Below are 15,210 nucleotides of genomic sequence, written 5' to 3' on the forward strand. Positions count from 1 at the left end.
GAATAGTCAATGAGGTTGGTCCAAGTGGTAAGCAGCTTGATCTACTTAAGCAAGATTCTAGTATCGAAACCTTGTGGATTCAAAAAATCCCTGCAAGGAGACTCACTCACCATAGCCAAGTGTGCTACCTAGGTCGAACACCGGATTAGTCAGGGCAAAGCCTTGAAAATCGGGGTTGGGCAACAAAAAAAAAAAGAATAGTCAATGCCAGTTGGTAGTATTTGAGAGGATTTTACATATAATTGTCTGCAAATAAAAAAAGTTATCATTAACTTGCTTAGTAGAAGAAAGGTCTCCAAGACTTAAATGTTGCGCATTAATGGACATCACTGAAATTGAACCACCAATAGAGCTCCCTGTACCTACACGTCTTGCCTTCATTTCCATAGCTACAAATATAATTGATTTCTTTTGGGGAGGGACTAGGGAAAAAGCAAAAATACATTGGATGTCTTGGAAAAGATTGTGCAAAGAAAAGGAAAGGGAGGAGTGGGTTAGAGATCCATTAATGCGTAAAAGCTATGTTGCAAGGTAGTTGGAGACTTCTCTCTCAACCCGATGATGTTGGGTCAATTCCTTAAGAAGATCTATTTCCCAAATACAACATTCATGGAGGACGTTTGGGCAATAATCCATCTTGGGCATGGAGGTATCATGGAGGGTGAGAGTACTCAAAAAGGACTAATTTGGAAAATAGGAAAGGGAGATCTAATCGATGTTTGGAAAGATCCATGGATTCCTACACTCAAGAAGTTCAATCCTTTCTACAAAGCCGACGATTGTGGGATTTCAAAAGTGGCGGACTTGATAGATCAACAGCATGGAACAACACAAAATCATTAGGTGGTTTTCTCCTAAAGAGGCTAATGCAATTCTAAATATCAAGTTGGCATTGTTCCCTAACGAAGATGCTCTTGTTTGGGGCTGGGAGAGTGGAAAGTTCTCGATTGCATATAAAGTACTTTCAACACCAAGAGGAGGAGGAGGAAGACCCCTTCAACATCAAAAACTCATAGTTGGAATGAGTTGAGTGAAGAAGAGATATGGAAGTGTAAAACATGGCAAAAATCAGAAATTTTCTATGGAGGGCGTGTAATGAATGTCTTGCAACTACATCCAACCTAATCTCCAAGAAGATTGGGGTAGATGCATTATGTGGAGAATGTGGCTTGGATGAAGAAACAACTTCCCATGTACTACTACATTGCCGGTTGGAAGACTGTATGGTTTGGTTCTCTTCTCTCATGGAGAATTTCGGATGATAAATGTAGATCTCTTCAAGAATGGCTATCTATATGGAAGGAATTTAGCAAGTTAAACAAGCATGATGAAGAAATTATGAAGAGTCTTAGTTCCTTTGTAGTGTGGTGGTTATGGAAAGCTAGAAATGATCGGATCATGGGTAACAAGAACTGAAACCCCAGGGAAGTGGTGGAGAAGGCGAGTCTACTCCATGCAAGAGTTCGGAACAATCAAAAAACAACCAAACCCACATCGGAAGGGGTTGGACAACGAAGAAAATGGTCGGTTGACTTGGGAACCTCCTCCAAGAGGATTTGTGAAAGTGAATGTAGATGCCTCATGGGTTGCAAGAAACAAGAAGGGTGGTGCAGGTATTATTATTCGAGATGCCGAAGGAAAGCTATTGAGTGCTTCATCAGTACTTGGGACCTATAATTCAGCTGAAGAAGGTGAAATACTTGCTTTTAGAGCAGGATTATTGGAGGCACTTGCATGCGGTTACAAGTCAATTTTAATTGAGTCTGACTGATCAGGGGATAATCGAGGAACCTTGATGGTGAGCTTCAACCCCCGATGGTAGTGGACCCTCTGATCCAAGATATCCATTATTTAATGGATAACTTTATACATTGTATCCCTGCCTTTATTCCTAGGAGTTCTAATGTGATTGCAGATCTCTTAGCCAGGAAGGCCCTTTCGGTTTCGGGCCCGAAAGATTGGCCATCTTCCACTGTGTGGTTGGTGGAATTATGTTCCTCCCCACCCCTTGCCCGCGTTGAATAAGATTGTTGATTACCAAAATATATATATATATATAATTGATTTCCATTCTTGGCATCTCCCACTGATTCAAGAGCCATATGCGCTTAGGTGTTTTGATAAATAAATAAAATGATGCTTGGGTGTTGGCATAGGATGGCGTGGGGCTAGCTTGATGCTGGTTTCACCTGCAGAAGAGAAGGGGGTTTCAAAGAAGTAGGGGAAGAGAAATCAGTGTTTTAAGATCAAAATCAAGAAATTTAGCTTCGAGTCTATTCTTGAATCACACGATTGAATAACAAAAAAAACAATCTTGTCATCTTCCCCGCATAGAGACGTTAATCATGCAAAAGCAGAGTTGCAGTTTCAAAAGATTAGCCCTAAGTTTTGGAATCATGAAAGAAAAAGGATGGGTTTTTTACTTTTTTTATTTTGGAAAATACAATACAAACCGTATTGCAGTCAAAGTTTTCCCCAAAAGCCATCAGTACTTTGGAAAATATCCATGGTTAAGAGACAAAAGGGTCTGTACAAACAAGAAATTACAAAAGATAGGAAAGATCAGAATTTGGAAATAGGTTAATTAACCTCTTTTTAATTAAAAAATAAAACATATCCATACACAAATTATATGTATCTTGTACGGATTAAGCTTGGCATTCTTTTTGGTGTGATTCGGATTTTACATATTTATTATTGTAATATTTGGTACGATGGCATTAATATGGTTCCTCATCACTCCTGGTTTAGCCTTCTTTTTCTGTAAAATATCAGAGCATCAACAGAAGCCCAAGAATCCTGGTGATGGTGATGTGATTCCCTGGACTCCAGAGGAAAGGCCAAAAGACTAAAAATCTTACTGTGGATGAAAGGATGGAGAGGTCATTTCATTTTAGAGGAGGGAGAAATGAGTCATCAGGTACACTGTGTAGTGTCCTGTCACGGTGAGTGCCGTTGTACTCTTCATTATAACCTTGTGTAGTTGTGTGTGTGTGATTTTTTTCTGGCAGTGGCAAGAACTAACACGGGTTTGCTACAGATTTGTTGTTCTTGGTTTCCTTTCTCTCAGACCTTACCAAAACCAACCTGCATTTTTCCTTTGCCTTTTTTTGTAACTGAGAAACTCCAGTTGAGACAGTGGGTATATCTCTGTTAGCAGAGTTCTTTGAGCTCTGATTAAGTTTCGTTCTGTCGTGGGTTTAATCTGAGACTCTGTTTCATGTCCTAGGTATGTATTAAATGTATCAAACTTGTTTGCAGGGAAGGGGGAGAAGAAAGACGAGAAAGCTGAAAAGAAGAGATGGAGAAGAACTCTGAAACTGTAAAACGGCAGGAAGCACCGAAAGTCATTCAGGATCAAAAAGAAACTAAGCAACTGCTTACTCCTCCAGTACCAAAATCATCCTTGAGATTCTTCTTTTTCTCGCTCCGTAGTTTCTTTCTTCATCTTCTTCTTCTTCGTCACAGCTTGTTAGTACTTTTCTTTCTCAAAATATGTGTGTTCTCTGATTTGAAGTTTGCTTTCTTCCCTGTTTTGTATTTTGTTTAGCCCATTCGCAAGCGGAAGTATGATGAAATAAGGGAGAGAAAGTTAAAGCCCTCATCGGTCAGGAAGAGACCACCTTCTTCTTTACAGCTTATTAGTATTTTTCCTTCTTAAAATATGGGTATACTCTGTTTTCAAGCGCTCTTACTTTCGTGTTCTGTTTCTGTTTAGCCCACGCGCGGGCAATGAAACAGGAGAGAAGCAAAGCCCTCATCGGTCAGGAAGAGACCACCTTCATCTTTACAGTTTTTTAGTATTTTTCCTTCTCAAAATATGGGTATACTGTGTTTTCAAGGGCTCTTTCTTCCCTGTTCTGTTTTCTGTTTAGCCCATTCGCAAGCGGAAGCGTAATGAAACCGGGGAGCGAAAGTTAAAGCCCCCATCGGTGAGGAAAAGACCACCTGCTCCTCCAGCATCAGAGTGTTCTCCTGAAGATAGGCAGGTGAGTAGCTGCCTCTGTGTGTGATCCATTTCACCCTGTCCTTCCTGAGTTTTTACATCATTGTTCTGTGTGTGTGTTTTCTATTTCATCACATTTCTGGCTCTGTGTGTGTGTGTCCTGTTTCATCCCATTTCCGATCAGATATTCATGCCTATGCATTTCCTACAATAGGTATTTCCTAATCAGGCGAAGGAGAAATCAAGGTCTGTACATGAGTGTGTATTTCTGAGAAACAGTGGGCTGTAAAATCTGATAGTAGTGAAGTTTCAAGTTATTTTTAAAAATTATGCTGAATCAGTTATTATATACCGGTGTGATAATGCTGTTGCATGTAACTTACATGAAGCTGTAAGCGTAAGATGGATGTGAGCAGTCGTACAGCTAATACATGTTCTTTGAATAAAGCCCGTGAGCTTCAAGTGAAATTGGGGTCAGAAATTCCTAGCTTCATAAAATTTATGCGGCGCAGCCATGTCAGTAGTTATTTTTGGCTGGTGAGCTCCAAACAATTTCATTCCTTCAGTAGTCAAGGATTTTGCATCATTCTTGCTGGTCTAACTTGAAGCAATACTTTCTGTTGACAGAGAATTCCTGGTGAATTCTGCAAGTCAAACATGCCAAAAAAGGATTGCAGCATATTGTTGGTAGATGCCGAAGGTGAGGAGTACAACACACAGTACCTTGATGCCAAAAGAGGACTGGGTGGGGGGTGGAAGAGATTCTCTACTTCGCATTATTTGGTTGAAGGAGATTCACTGGTGTTTCAACTTGTTGAACCCACGAAATTCAGGGTAATTGGTTGGCCCAAACAATTATATTATACTGTTCATCCCTGTAATTTAATTTTGCGATTGGGTTATTATAGCTACTGGTCTTAGAAAAGATGGTGCTGGGCTTTAAGTTTTTGATAGTTCTGATGATCATTTCCGTTTTAAATTTTTTCACTAAACTTTCTGAATAGAGTTCAATGGGGGCTTCAGACACTCATCGGGATCTCCGGAAGGGATGTGTTTCCGATTCCTGTTTTAAAAGGCTACATGTGTTGTGTCAATGTTATCCCCTATCCAACTTGACGAACATCAGGGATTTTGTTTATGTTCACCTTGGGGCTTTCTAATGTAGCAGATGTAGCCCCGAGGGCATTTTTGCAAATGACAATATGATGAATACGATGGATTTTCATCCTTTTATGCAGTTCTATCGTTATGCTTAAAAGTTTAGGACATCTTGCACTTAATTCTCCAAAATTGTATTGGTTCTGATACTAGTTACTTGTTATGCAGGTTTACATTATAGGCAAAAAGGGGTTGCAGAAATGTTCTCAAGGTACTGGAAATCTCGAGGAAATTCTTATTGGTAATTCAGCTCGCCTGTTGATATTTCAGATTTGGTGCCTTCTCAATTGAATCAAATAGCAGTTGCAGTGATCTTTTCTTATTCCACCCAGGCTAGGCTCTTCTTTTTTTTTTCCCTCTCTTTTTCTTGCATTCTAAAAAAGTAACATGCTTTTTCCTTGATTGAGAGGATGACAATGCAGATGAGGATGCATCTCCTTCTTTATTTGTTACTCAAGAGAGTGATCAGAATGAAAGAAGGGAGAGAAATGCAAAGCATCTTCATGTTAAGAAGAGAGCTGCTCCTTCACCTCCAAGCCATTCTCCTGAGTATATGCAGGTGATTCTTCATCTCCTCTGATTAACACTTTTTCTGGCTTTGTGTGTGTGATATTTTTATTTCCCAGCTTCATACTCTTCTCTCTCCCCCCCCCCCCCCGACCCGGGAAAAAAAAAAAAGAAAAAAGAAAAGCTTGTGAGGTCCACTTAGAAGCCTGCCATCTGTAGGCTAATCTCTGATGACGTATTACATCATATACTAATGCAATTGTAGCATTTGCAATTACTGTGTTTTCAGTTTTTCCTGGATGGATTATAATTCCGTGCCTATCATTTTGATACTTTGAATAGGTATTACCTTATCAGGCAAAGAAGAATTTAAGGTCTGTGAGTGTATTTCTCAGATACCTTTAAATGTTTCTTGGGTTGTTAAATTTTGCAGTAGTGTGATTTCATTTCTTTAGATTTTATGCTTAGTTAGTAAAGGAGTTTATAATCCAAATGCCTGCAATTTATTTAAAGATGTAAGAAAAAAATGGAATGGATCGATGAAGAAGGGAAGTCATGTTCTATGAAGAAAGCTAAGGAGTTTCAGATGAAATTAGCACCTGAAATGCCAAGTGTTGTGAAATTTATGCTTCCGTCCAATGTTAGTAGGACTTTTTTGCTGGTGAGTTTCAAAACAATTCCATATATTGAAATATATAAGAATTCCATTAACATGATATACTTGCTGGTGTAATTGAAAGAATACTCCCTGCTGGCAGTGTCTTACTGTTGATTTCTGCAAGTTAAACATGCCAAAAAATGATTGTATCATTATGTTGGTTAATGAAAGTGGTGAGGAGTACAAAACCAAGTACTTTGCTGCCAGAAGTGGATTAAGTGGTGGTTGGAGGACGTTCTCTATTGCACATAAGTTGGTTGAAGGAGATTCAGCGGTGTTCCACCTAGTTGAGCCTACTAAGTTCAAGGTGATTGGCTGGCCCAAACAATCAAGTTATGCAGTTCATACTTCATACAAATCATGCAATATTAGGATTGAATTATTTTAGTTACTAGATCTATATAAATTGGTACTAGGCTTTGATGGTTCTGATGATCATTAGTTTAACTTTCAATATCTTGTAGTGAAATCTGATAGAGATTTTTTGAATGTCTCTCTTTTGAAATGCTGAAATCTGTCGGTGTCACTATTAGTGCCTTAAAACTTGACTGACATCTGAGGTTTATATGAGTCACCTTTATGTTTTCTTACCTGGAACATATGATTTCTTCTATCAATGATCATACTGGATTTCTAATTCTTCTTGTGTGTACAAAGTCACTGAGTTCTGATACAAGCTTTTTTAAATAGGTCTACATTTTTGGCAAAGATGGTTTGCCTAAGTGCTCTCAAATGGCTGGAGATCGTGCGCTTGAAAAGGAATTCCTTACAGCTGGTATACTCATTAGCATCTTTATATTTCAAGATTTGCTGCCTAGTCCATTGAATTGAGTTGTTGCAATGAGTTTATGTTTCCTTTTCAAATGTTTTATTTTGTTTCCTTTACATGCATTCCAAAATCAACACTTTTTGACTTCTTCCTTGAATGTAATGATAATGCAGATGAGGAAGCATTTCGTCCTTTATGTGTTCTTCAAGAGTGTAATCGCAATGTTACTCCTGCAGGATTAGTTTCTAATCCTGGGGAAGACGGAGAAATTGACGCTGGAGATTTGGAAGGCAACAGTTGCTCGGTTACAACTCCTGGGGATGAGGAAGAAATTGACCCTGAAGATTTGGGAGGCAACAGGTCAGCAGCATCAGCTGTGGCGTTTAAGGATTTGAAAAGCTACGAGGATTTCGCCATTATAGTGAATGGATGGAATGTAGATTCCCAACTTTCTGGACATGTTCGAGCCAAGTATTATGAGCTCTGCTGTAGTCAGCAGGCTTTTCTTCATGACAAAATAAACCCAGTCATCCGTTGCAAGTCTTTGATTGCTGGAATAATTTCTGAGATTGTGAATGTGGCAGAATTCTTGGAGTCTTGCAACCTCACAACTGCTGAGAATGAATTCAAAAATTGGGAGAACTGTTTGGATGGTTTTGAGATTTTGGGCATGAATGTTGGCTTTTTACATGCTCGGCTGCATCAGCTTGAGACCCTTGGTTTCAAATCAGCAGGAGCAAAGGATTTGAAGATGTACAATGAAAAAGTAACCCAAAGAGCCTGTTTGGAAGAAAAAGTAAGAAAGCTGGAAATGGAGCTTTTGGAATTAAAAGAGGTTCATGCAAGTGGTAGCAAAGAAGTTGGAATTCTGAAAGTTAAGGCCAAGCAACATGAGATGAATTTTCTAGCTAAGGTCAATGATCCATGGTGACCTTTATGTTTTGTCATGTTGCAGTTTCAAGCCAACCTGTTTCTACATAGTTAGGAGAGAGGAGAGTTTCTTTTTGCAGAATATGGTTTCAGATGTATTATATCTATGGAGTATATGTAGTAGGTCAGCAATGTAACTACTGAAGTATGTCTTTGTGCATTTATTTTTAGGTTCTATCAGCATGCGTAAAGCCCATATATTTTATTAACCATGATCTTCTGCTGCTTTATCAGCATGAAAGTTTGCATGCTGGATAAGGGCAAACCACTTTCCCCAAAAAGTTCAGCTCATTACCCAACCATAGCTGAACTCTACTACTACAAAGAAAGGTATAGAAACTAGAGCAAATTCCAGGGGGTGCAAGAGCTTATAGTTTGCAAACCCACCCATGGGGTGTATTTGTATTTTGTTGTAAATATTAAGATAGATGAAGCCTGACAAAGTAACTGAGTCCATAAACACCAAGAACTGAGAGATGGGAAACCATATGAAATTCCAACAGTGGTGCAACAAAGATTTGAAAACAGTCTTCTTCATGTTTCCTCCTAGTGAGAAACCCATCTGTACCACTGAAGCTTTTCAACTGCTTCTGAACCTTACATACTGGTGATGGAATCAACCGTGCCATCATATTGGCATTCTTGTTTGTAAATTAGTGTTGCCTTTTGAAGTTATCGAATGTCAATAATTTCTTGAGGCATGCTCTCGAGAATCCATCTTATGTAGGTGACATTGTTGGTAAAACTTCTCCTCATGTTGCTTGCCCTTGAAACTTCCAGAACTCCAATTTCTGTCTTTACTTGCATTGACTGCTTTTAATTCCAAAAGCCTCACTTGCAGCATTATTATTTTTTCTTCCGAACAAGGTAAAGTCCTTTGCCCATTCTGATGAATTTTATGCTTCAACGAAGGAGAACTATATCTCTGGTCGGTCACGTTTTCCTTCCTAAAAATTCGTCAGCTTCAACTAATCATGCTGTCAAGTGTAACCGCACCATTGACACCCAAGTTCAAACACAGCAAACCGGTCGGGTTAGCACATAAAGTTCCAGAGAAAAACCAAGGGTCAGAATTTAAAGGTGCGAATAAACGGTTTGCCGAACTTAATCCTTTGAAATGAAGGCGGGGACCATCAAAGTCTGATGGGATCTCTAGGAGCGAGTAGAGCTTGTACGTACGTTCTACTCCATGACTCTCCGTAGATCAGATGAGTTTTATGATACTTTGATACTTGATAGGGTCCAGTTTTCTTTGAATTTTTTGTCATGTCAATTAATGCTTACCAAAAATGGGTTCTGATTTCTCTTCTTTCAGTTTTGTCCTTTCTTCCCAACAAATGATTCAAGTAAGGAGGTTCAGGTACGACAGTATGGTGGCACAAGCCGCACAACTAAAGCTCCTGTTTAATTACGGTGCCTCAGGACCATACAGTCCATACTCCCCTTTAGTCAAGACTTCAAAGTTTTCTCCGTCAGAAAAACAAGTCTCCTGTTTAGCTTTCTATCACGAATTCTTGAGGGTTTAGGGATGAGTGAGGTTTGAGCTCGAGTGAGGTGATGTTTTCTCCTCAGAATGGTTTCTCTTGGAATTCTTGAGGGTTTAGGGAAATGAGTTTTGAGCTCGAGTTCACTGAAGATAAGTTTTCTCCTCGAAACGGTTTCTGTTGGAAGTCTTTAGGGTTTAGGGAAGAGTGAGGTTTGAGATCGATTTCACTGTAACTTTATTTTCAGGTCTCGATCAGATCTATCTAATGGTGAAGCTCAAAGAATTTTTGGATTCCTCTGTGATGTACCTCTACATATTAAACACGAGTTATTCAACATATTATCCACTCATCTGTTAGCAAAGTCTGGAAACAAATGATGGATCTGCAAATTGTGTACTGCGGTTAGATTTAGTTTCAACAATGCAAAGTTTGCTTGGTGTGGAGGAGGTCTGTTTGGTGGGAAAGCATAATGCACAGCTGAAGTGATACATCCCTAATTAAAAGCTGCAAACTTCTCTCTCAGGTCTCAACTCTCTCGACTCTGATTTCTTTCGTCTCTGTCAACTCTCTCTTGTCTTTCTAGTCTCTGTCGTGTTTCTCGTCTGTGAGCCCTAAGCAAGCGTAAAAGGTCGAGGCAAGCTCTCTGCAACCGATCTCTCTGTTTGGAAGCATTTCTGCAACCGATTTCTCTGCCAGAAGCCGAACCCTCTCGGTGCAAGCGAAGCCCTGTCTCTGCAACCGATCTCTCTTCAACCGAAACCGTGTGTCTGCAACACACTTCTTCATCTTCGTTCAGTTGCTTCTGATTCGAGGTATTTTCCACTTTCTTATGCATATTCTAGGTAGTTGCTGCTTGTATTAGTCCTGCGTTTAGAGGTTATTGCGGATTTTCTTTAGATTTTTGATCATTGAAATGTGTTGTTTCGAAATCATTCGCCTCCTAAACTCATTATATGTTTACTAAGGTAATTTCCCAACCTGAGGCCTTAATGTGTAAGATTTCTTTTCGGTTGGCCCAGTTAGATGTCTATTTTGCCGCTCTTTTCGGAAGAACAGAACTTGAAAGTTGAAACCCTTTTACTACAGAGACGTCGTGTGTGCTTCTAGCTCTTCCTCTCTAACCTACCAAAACGAACCCTCATTTTGCTTCTTTGCCTTTTCACCAGCTGTATGTCTCTGTTAGCAAAGTTCTTTGAACTTATAGTCTAGTTTCTTTCTTTTAGATACAAGGGAGTGGGTTAAATCTGAAACTCCTTTCATGCCGTTGAAACAAGGAAGAGAATGTTAAAGCTGCCTTCGATCAGGAGATGACCACCTGTTATTCTCCTGAAGATATGCAGGTGAGTAGCTAACTCTGTCTGTGATCCATTTCACACATCCCTGCTGAGTTTTTGCATAATTTTACTAGGTTTAATTAATGCTATATGTGTCTATAGGGGAATCCTGATGATTGTAATTTATTTGAAGATCTAAGCCGAAGATGGATGGGATCATTCATGAAGCTGATTCACGTTCTTTCAAGTTTCAATTAGTCCCGGACCTGTTTTTGGGTTTATTAATCAACTTCCTTGGAGTGGGTAGACTCGGCAAATTCGGTAAGGCTTTCTAGAAAACTTGCACAACTCAGATAGATTACCGATCCTTTCACTTTTCTTATATTTTACATCATTCAGTTGATCAGATGTGGGTGAAGGTATTTAGTTCAAAGGCTCATTTCAAGGTCCCAATTTCATATACATTTGCTGAGCTTGAAAAGTAAAAGTAAATCAATATTCATATAGAAAAGCCTAACTAGTTAAACTAACTAATCATAGGGTACACTGGTAAAAGCTTTGTATCATGGAGGCGCAGCCATGGCCCCCCCCAGATTTTTTTAAATTTTATCCATATTCTCCTAATTCCTTTAATTTTTTCGGTTTTTTCTCTTCCTACATGTGAAATGTCACTATTTGGCCCCCCCCCAATATTGTGAACAATTTTTAAATGTAAAATGATGGGTATAAATGTCATTCCTAATAAAAAAAAAAATAATCCATCAATCCCTATTTATTCTCCCCTCTCTTCTCTCTCGTCTTTTATTCCTATTTATTCTCTTATGTTTCTATAAACGTGGGTTAAAGGAAATTTTTTTTAAAAAAAAAATCTTATTAGGTATTCAAAAATCAAAATATTATTTCTAATTAAAAACTAACTCTTCATCCCTATTTATTCTCTTATCTCCTCTCCTCTATCCTCTTTTTTTCCTATTTATTCTCTTCCCCTTCTATAAGCGTGGCTTAAGAAAATTTGGAAAAAAATCTACTCCACAATTAAGTCTCTTTCTCTTTCTCAATTTATTCATTGTTTTTTTTTTCTCTTTTCTTATGTTATTCTTTTTAATTTGATTTTATATTCTATGTTTCTTTATTTCTTCTGCAATTTTTGTTATTTGATTTTGTATTGTGAATAAAATGTCTATAGTTAGTAGGTAACTAACTACCATTGATTTGCATCTCTTACCTACAAAAAATTTTTGGTTTACATCTCCTACCAATGAAAATTTTGGTTTGCATTTAACTTTTTAGGGTTGAAGTCATGTGTATATTTTTTTTATATTGTTGCTTTAATTTTACCTATATTTTGTCGAAAAAAAAATCATTATCAATAATTTATCATTTTTTCAAATATGTGTGGGCCCCACAAAATATATATGGGTCTATTCTTTAATTTAATAAAATAATTTAGCGGTGGGACCCCAAATAGGAAGGTTACTGGCTTTCATTCTTCGCCCCCCCACTATTGCATCCTGGGTCCGCCACTGTGGAGGCGTAGACTGAATAGACTGAATGACTACCTGACAATGGATCTACGGCACGAGGTAGATGAGACTAATGAAATTTGATATATATGGATCTATTTGGTCTCTTTGGTTTGTAGTAATTTTTTAAACAAGATGTTATAGCTTACATTTTTTTTTTTTGCAGCGTTCTGGTGACAGTACTAATGTCAACATGGCTAGTCTCAGTTTCGGGGTGAGACTTGCTTTTGATGTCTTACTTTCCTTGTGTTCATATGATAAATTATATATGTTAGCTTTCTTAATATCTGCATCTTGCTACTGCTTCAACCAAATTTTGTGTTGCCATTTTCTGTTTGAAATCACTCCCCAGACAAGGACTTTCTTGAATAGTTTTTCTTATAGGTTGAGTGTCTTATGTCTTATGTATCAAGAAAATTATCGTGGTTTGAAGTCTTGGTCTGTTGTCAAATTGGGTTTGATATATGTTGAATCAGTTATGGGGATCATTTCTAGAAACCAGTAATAAGTGATTTGATAAATTGCTCTCTTATTCTTGGTTGATTTTTAGCTCCGCAGATCACTAATTACTTGATGCTATTGCCGAACTAGATCAGTAACCAAAGAGTTTTTGGGATTATTGTAATGGGCCAAAATAGGCCTTCAGGGGAGGATTATAAAATCTTCTATTATTTTGGCATTTGTAATTAATCAGTAGACCCTATTGTGATAAGTTGTTTGGTTAGGAAAGTTGTTCTAAGAAAGTATGCTTTCTACTGTTTAAATTAGATTTAAGCTACTTTATAAGTTTCTTTTACTCCTGATGGGAGTCAAGTTAGGAGTCCTAGAGTTGCTGGGAAGTTAATAATTTTAAAGATTCTAATCTCTTGCAGAAGTCTATGTAAAGGATGTAAACCCTTTTGCTTTTAAAGGCTAGAATGTGTCCGTGTCAATGTTATCCCCTATCAACTTGACAAACATCTGGGATTTTTTTTATGAATCACCTTGAGGCTTTCTAATGTAGCAGATGTTACCCCAAGGGCTTCTTTGCAAATGACAATATGATGAATACAATGGATTTTCCATCCTTTTATGCAGTTCTATTGCTATGCTTAAAAGTTTAGGACATCTTGCACTTAATTCTCCAAAATTGTATTGGTTTTGATACTAGTTACTTGTTATGCAGGTTTACGTTATAGGAAAAAAGGGGTTGCATAAATGTTCTCAAGATGTTGGAAATCTTGAGGAAATTCTTATTGGTAATTCAACTCACCTGTTGATATTTCAGATTTGGTGCCTTCTCAATTGAATCAAATAGTAGCGGCAGTGATCTTTTCGATGAATTTTATGCTTCAATGAAGGAGAAATGTATCTCTGATCGGTCACGTTTCCCTTCCTAAATATTAGTCAGCTTCAATTAATCATGCTGTCATGCATGAATAACATAAGTTTCGGAACATGACAGGATCTCTTGATGGTTTAATCTGTAGGTTCTTCTGCATTTTATGCTAAAATAATATTAGGGCTTATGGTTTAAAGGATATCATAAGGTTTGGTTGTTGAACATGGAGAGAAAAAACCCAATTGAGAATTCCGAGTTTTGATACCTAAATGTGCAGAAGATTGGCTGATGTCTTGTCACTACTCATTTCGACTACTACATTCTAATTTATCTGTAATGGTGATTACAAATGTAACAAAGAAATATATAAGAACACAAAGGAATTAGAAGTTCGGCCCTAATGGCCAAAATCTCTTAAGCTCAAAAGAGAGCTAATGTACTAATCAAAGAAATGTTTGGCATATATAGAACCTATATAATAGCTAAAACTGAAGGTAGACCTTGTCACCCGATCACGAAACTCTAAAGATCCATAGATTAAAGACATTATATGCCAAGATATATGAAATAAGTAAAGAAGAAAAAAAAAAAAAAGTGAAAATCCCAAATTGCAGTCACGGGAGCGAAGAAAAAAGCCTCAAACCCTTGTAAGTCCATCTCAAATTAAAATATAAGTACTGTAGCTCGACCCATAAGAATATGGCGCTGGAGGCGTAAAATTACAGATTAGCCCTCTCATAGTAAATGTCAAATTTTTTTAAAAGGAGATAGGAGAAAGAAGAACAAAATAAGACAGGAGAACAAGGGACATTTGAGATCCCCCACCCCCAAAAACCGGAGGAAAAAAAAGAGGAGAAATTTGGTACGATCTGTTGATTTTTCTCCATCACTTACTCTTTCCTCTAATGTTCCTCAAGAGATTAAGGTTCAAGCTAGATGAATGCTCTATTCATGAATCCAGTTCTCGAAATCAACTTGCTTTTGGTATTTGGTTGTCTCATATTTTTTATTTTTTGTAATGTTTTCTTGGTATACTAATTTAACAGAAAACTTTACTATATCTAACATTTTTAAAGAAGATTAATACTTAACTGATTATAATTTTTTTAAATTACCTAATTCTTACTTCTTTTTTGGGTAGGTTACCTAATTGCTATTTTTGTAAAGTGATCCACTCTATGCGGCTACATAGGATCATCAAGTGAAAAAAAAAAAAGAAGAAAGAAAGAAAGAAGAAGAAGAAAAGAAGAAAGAAGAGAAGGAGATAAGTGGAGATTGGGGAAGTAGCGCATGATCAGGGCTAGGAATAACGTTTGTGCCTGGACCAAAGCCAATCAGGGCTAAAGATAAGGTTAGAGACAAGGTCAAGGTTAAGGACAGGGCGAGGACCAACCCATCCCAACCTGGTCCAACCAAATACAATCAAAGTGAGAATGGGTTTGACTTGGCATTTTATAATTAGGATCAGAACAATAATCATTGACCATAAATTAAAGTCATAGCATAAATGAGCTTAGATTATAATATATAGTTCAAGCCCAGCCCTTTCTGCGCTAAGGAAAAGGCCATGACTTCTTATTTTTTTATTAATATTTGAAGACACTGGTAATAGCAATATTTGCACGTCCATCAAGTGC

The 15,210-nt window shown here is 37.7% G+C and overlaps 1 protein-coding gene and 1 long non-coding RNA gene across 5 annotated transcripts; both read left to right on the top strand.

Annotated features, from left to right (window-relative positions):
- The first annotated feature begins 3,004 nt into the window (after window positions 1–3,004).
- Window positions 3,005–8,158, top strand: LOC149017982 (B3 domain-containing protein Os01g0234100-like). Of its 2 annotated transcripts, XM_089154264.1 has the most exons (14): window positions 3,005–3,142; window positions 3,262–3,391; window positions 3,551–3,607; window positions 3,876–3,989; window positions 4,161–4,192; window positions 4,336–4,483; window positions 4,574–4,780; window positions 5,273–5,345; window positions 5,527–5,663; window positions 5,954–5,985; window positions 6,125–6,272; window positions 6,370–6,576; window positions 6,960–7,044; window positions 7,212–8,158. In XM_089154264.1, exons 2-14 carry the CDS (start codon window positions 3,302–3,304, stop codon window positions 7,967–7,969), a joined length of 2,088 nt encoding a protein of 695 aa, XP_089010390.1. In that variant the 5' UTR covers window positions 3,005–3,142; window positions 3,262–3,301; the 3' UTR covers window positions 7,970–8,158. The 2 variants fall into 2 exon arrangements, with proteins under 2 accessions (XP_089010390.1, XP_089010391.1); XM_089154265.1 differs by lacking the exons at window positions 5,954–5,985; window positions 6,125–6,272; window positions 6,370–6,576.
- Window positions 8,159–9,407: 1,249 nt separating this feature from the next.
- On the top strand, window positions 9,408–13,923 carry LOC149017983 (uncharacterized). 3 transcript variants are annotated; one of them, XR_016172879.1, is made up of 5 exons: window positions 9,408–10,267; window positions 10,679–10,795; window positions 10,892–11,050; window positions 12,419–12,466; window positions 13,418–13,923. It is a non-coding gene; the product is annotated as an uncharacterized LOC149017983 (long non-coding RNA). The 3 variants fall into 3 exon arrangements; XR_016172880.1 differs by having other exon boundaries at window positions 10,923–11,050; XR_016172878.1 differs by lacking the exons at window positions 9,408–10,267; window positions 10,679–10,795; window positions 10,892–11,050 and adding exons at window positions 11,062–11,300; window positions 12,261–12,312.
- The last annotated feature ends 1,287 nt before the right edge of the window (window positions 13,924–15,210 follow it).

The sequence above is a fragment of the Hakea prostrata genome, chromosome 4 (assembly GCF_041222555.1).
Source record: "Hakea prostrata isolate BN-2017 chromosome 4, UWA_Hpros_2, whole genome shotgun sequence".
Classification (NCBI taxonomy): domain Eukaryota; kingdom Viridiplantae; phylum Streptophyta; class Magnoliopsida; order Proteales; family Proteaceae; genus Hakea; species Hakea prostrata.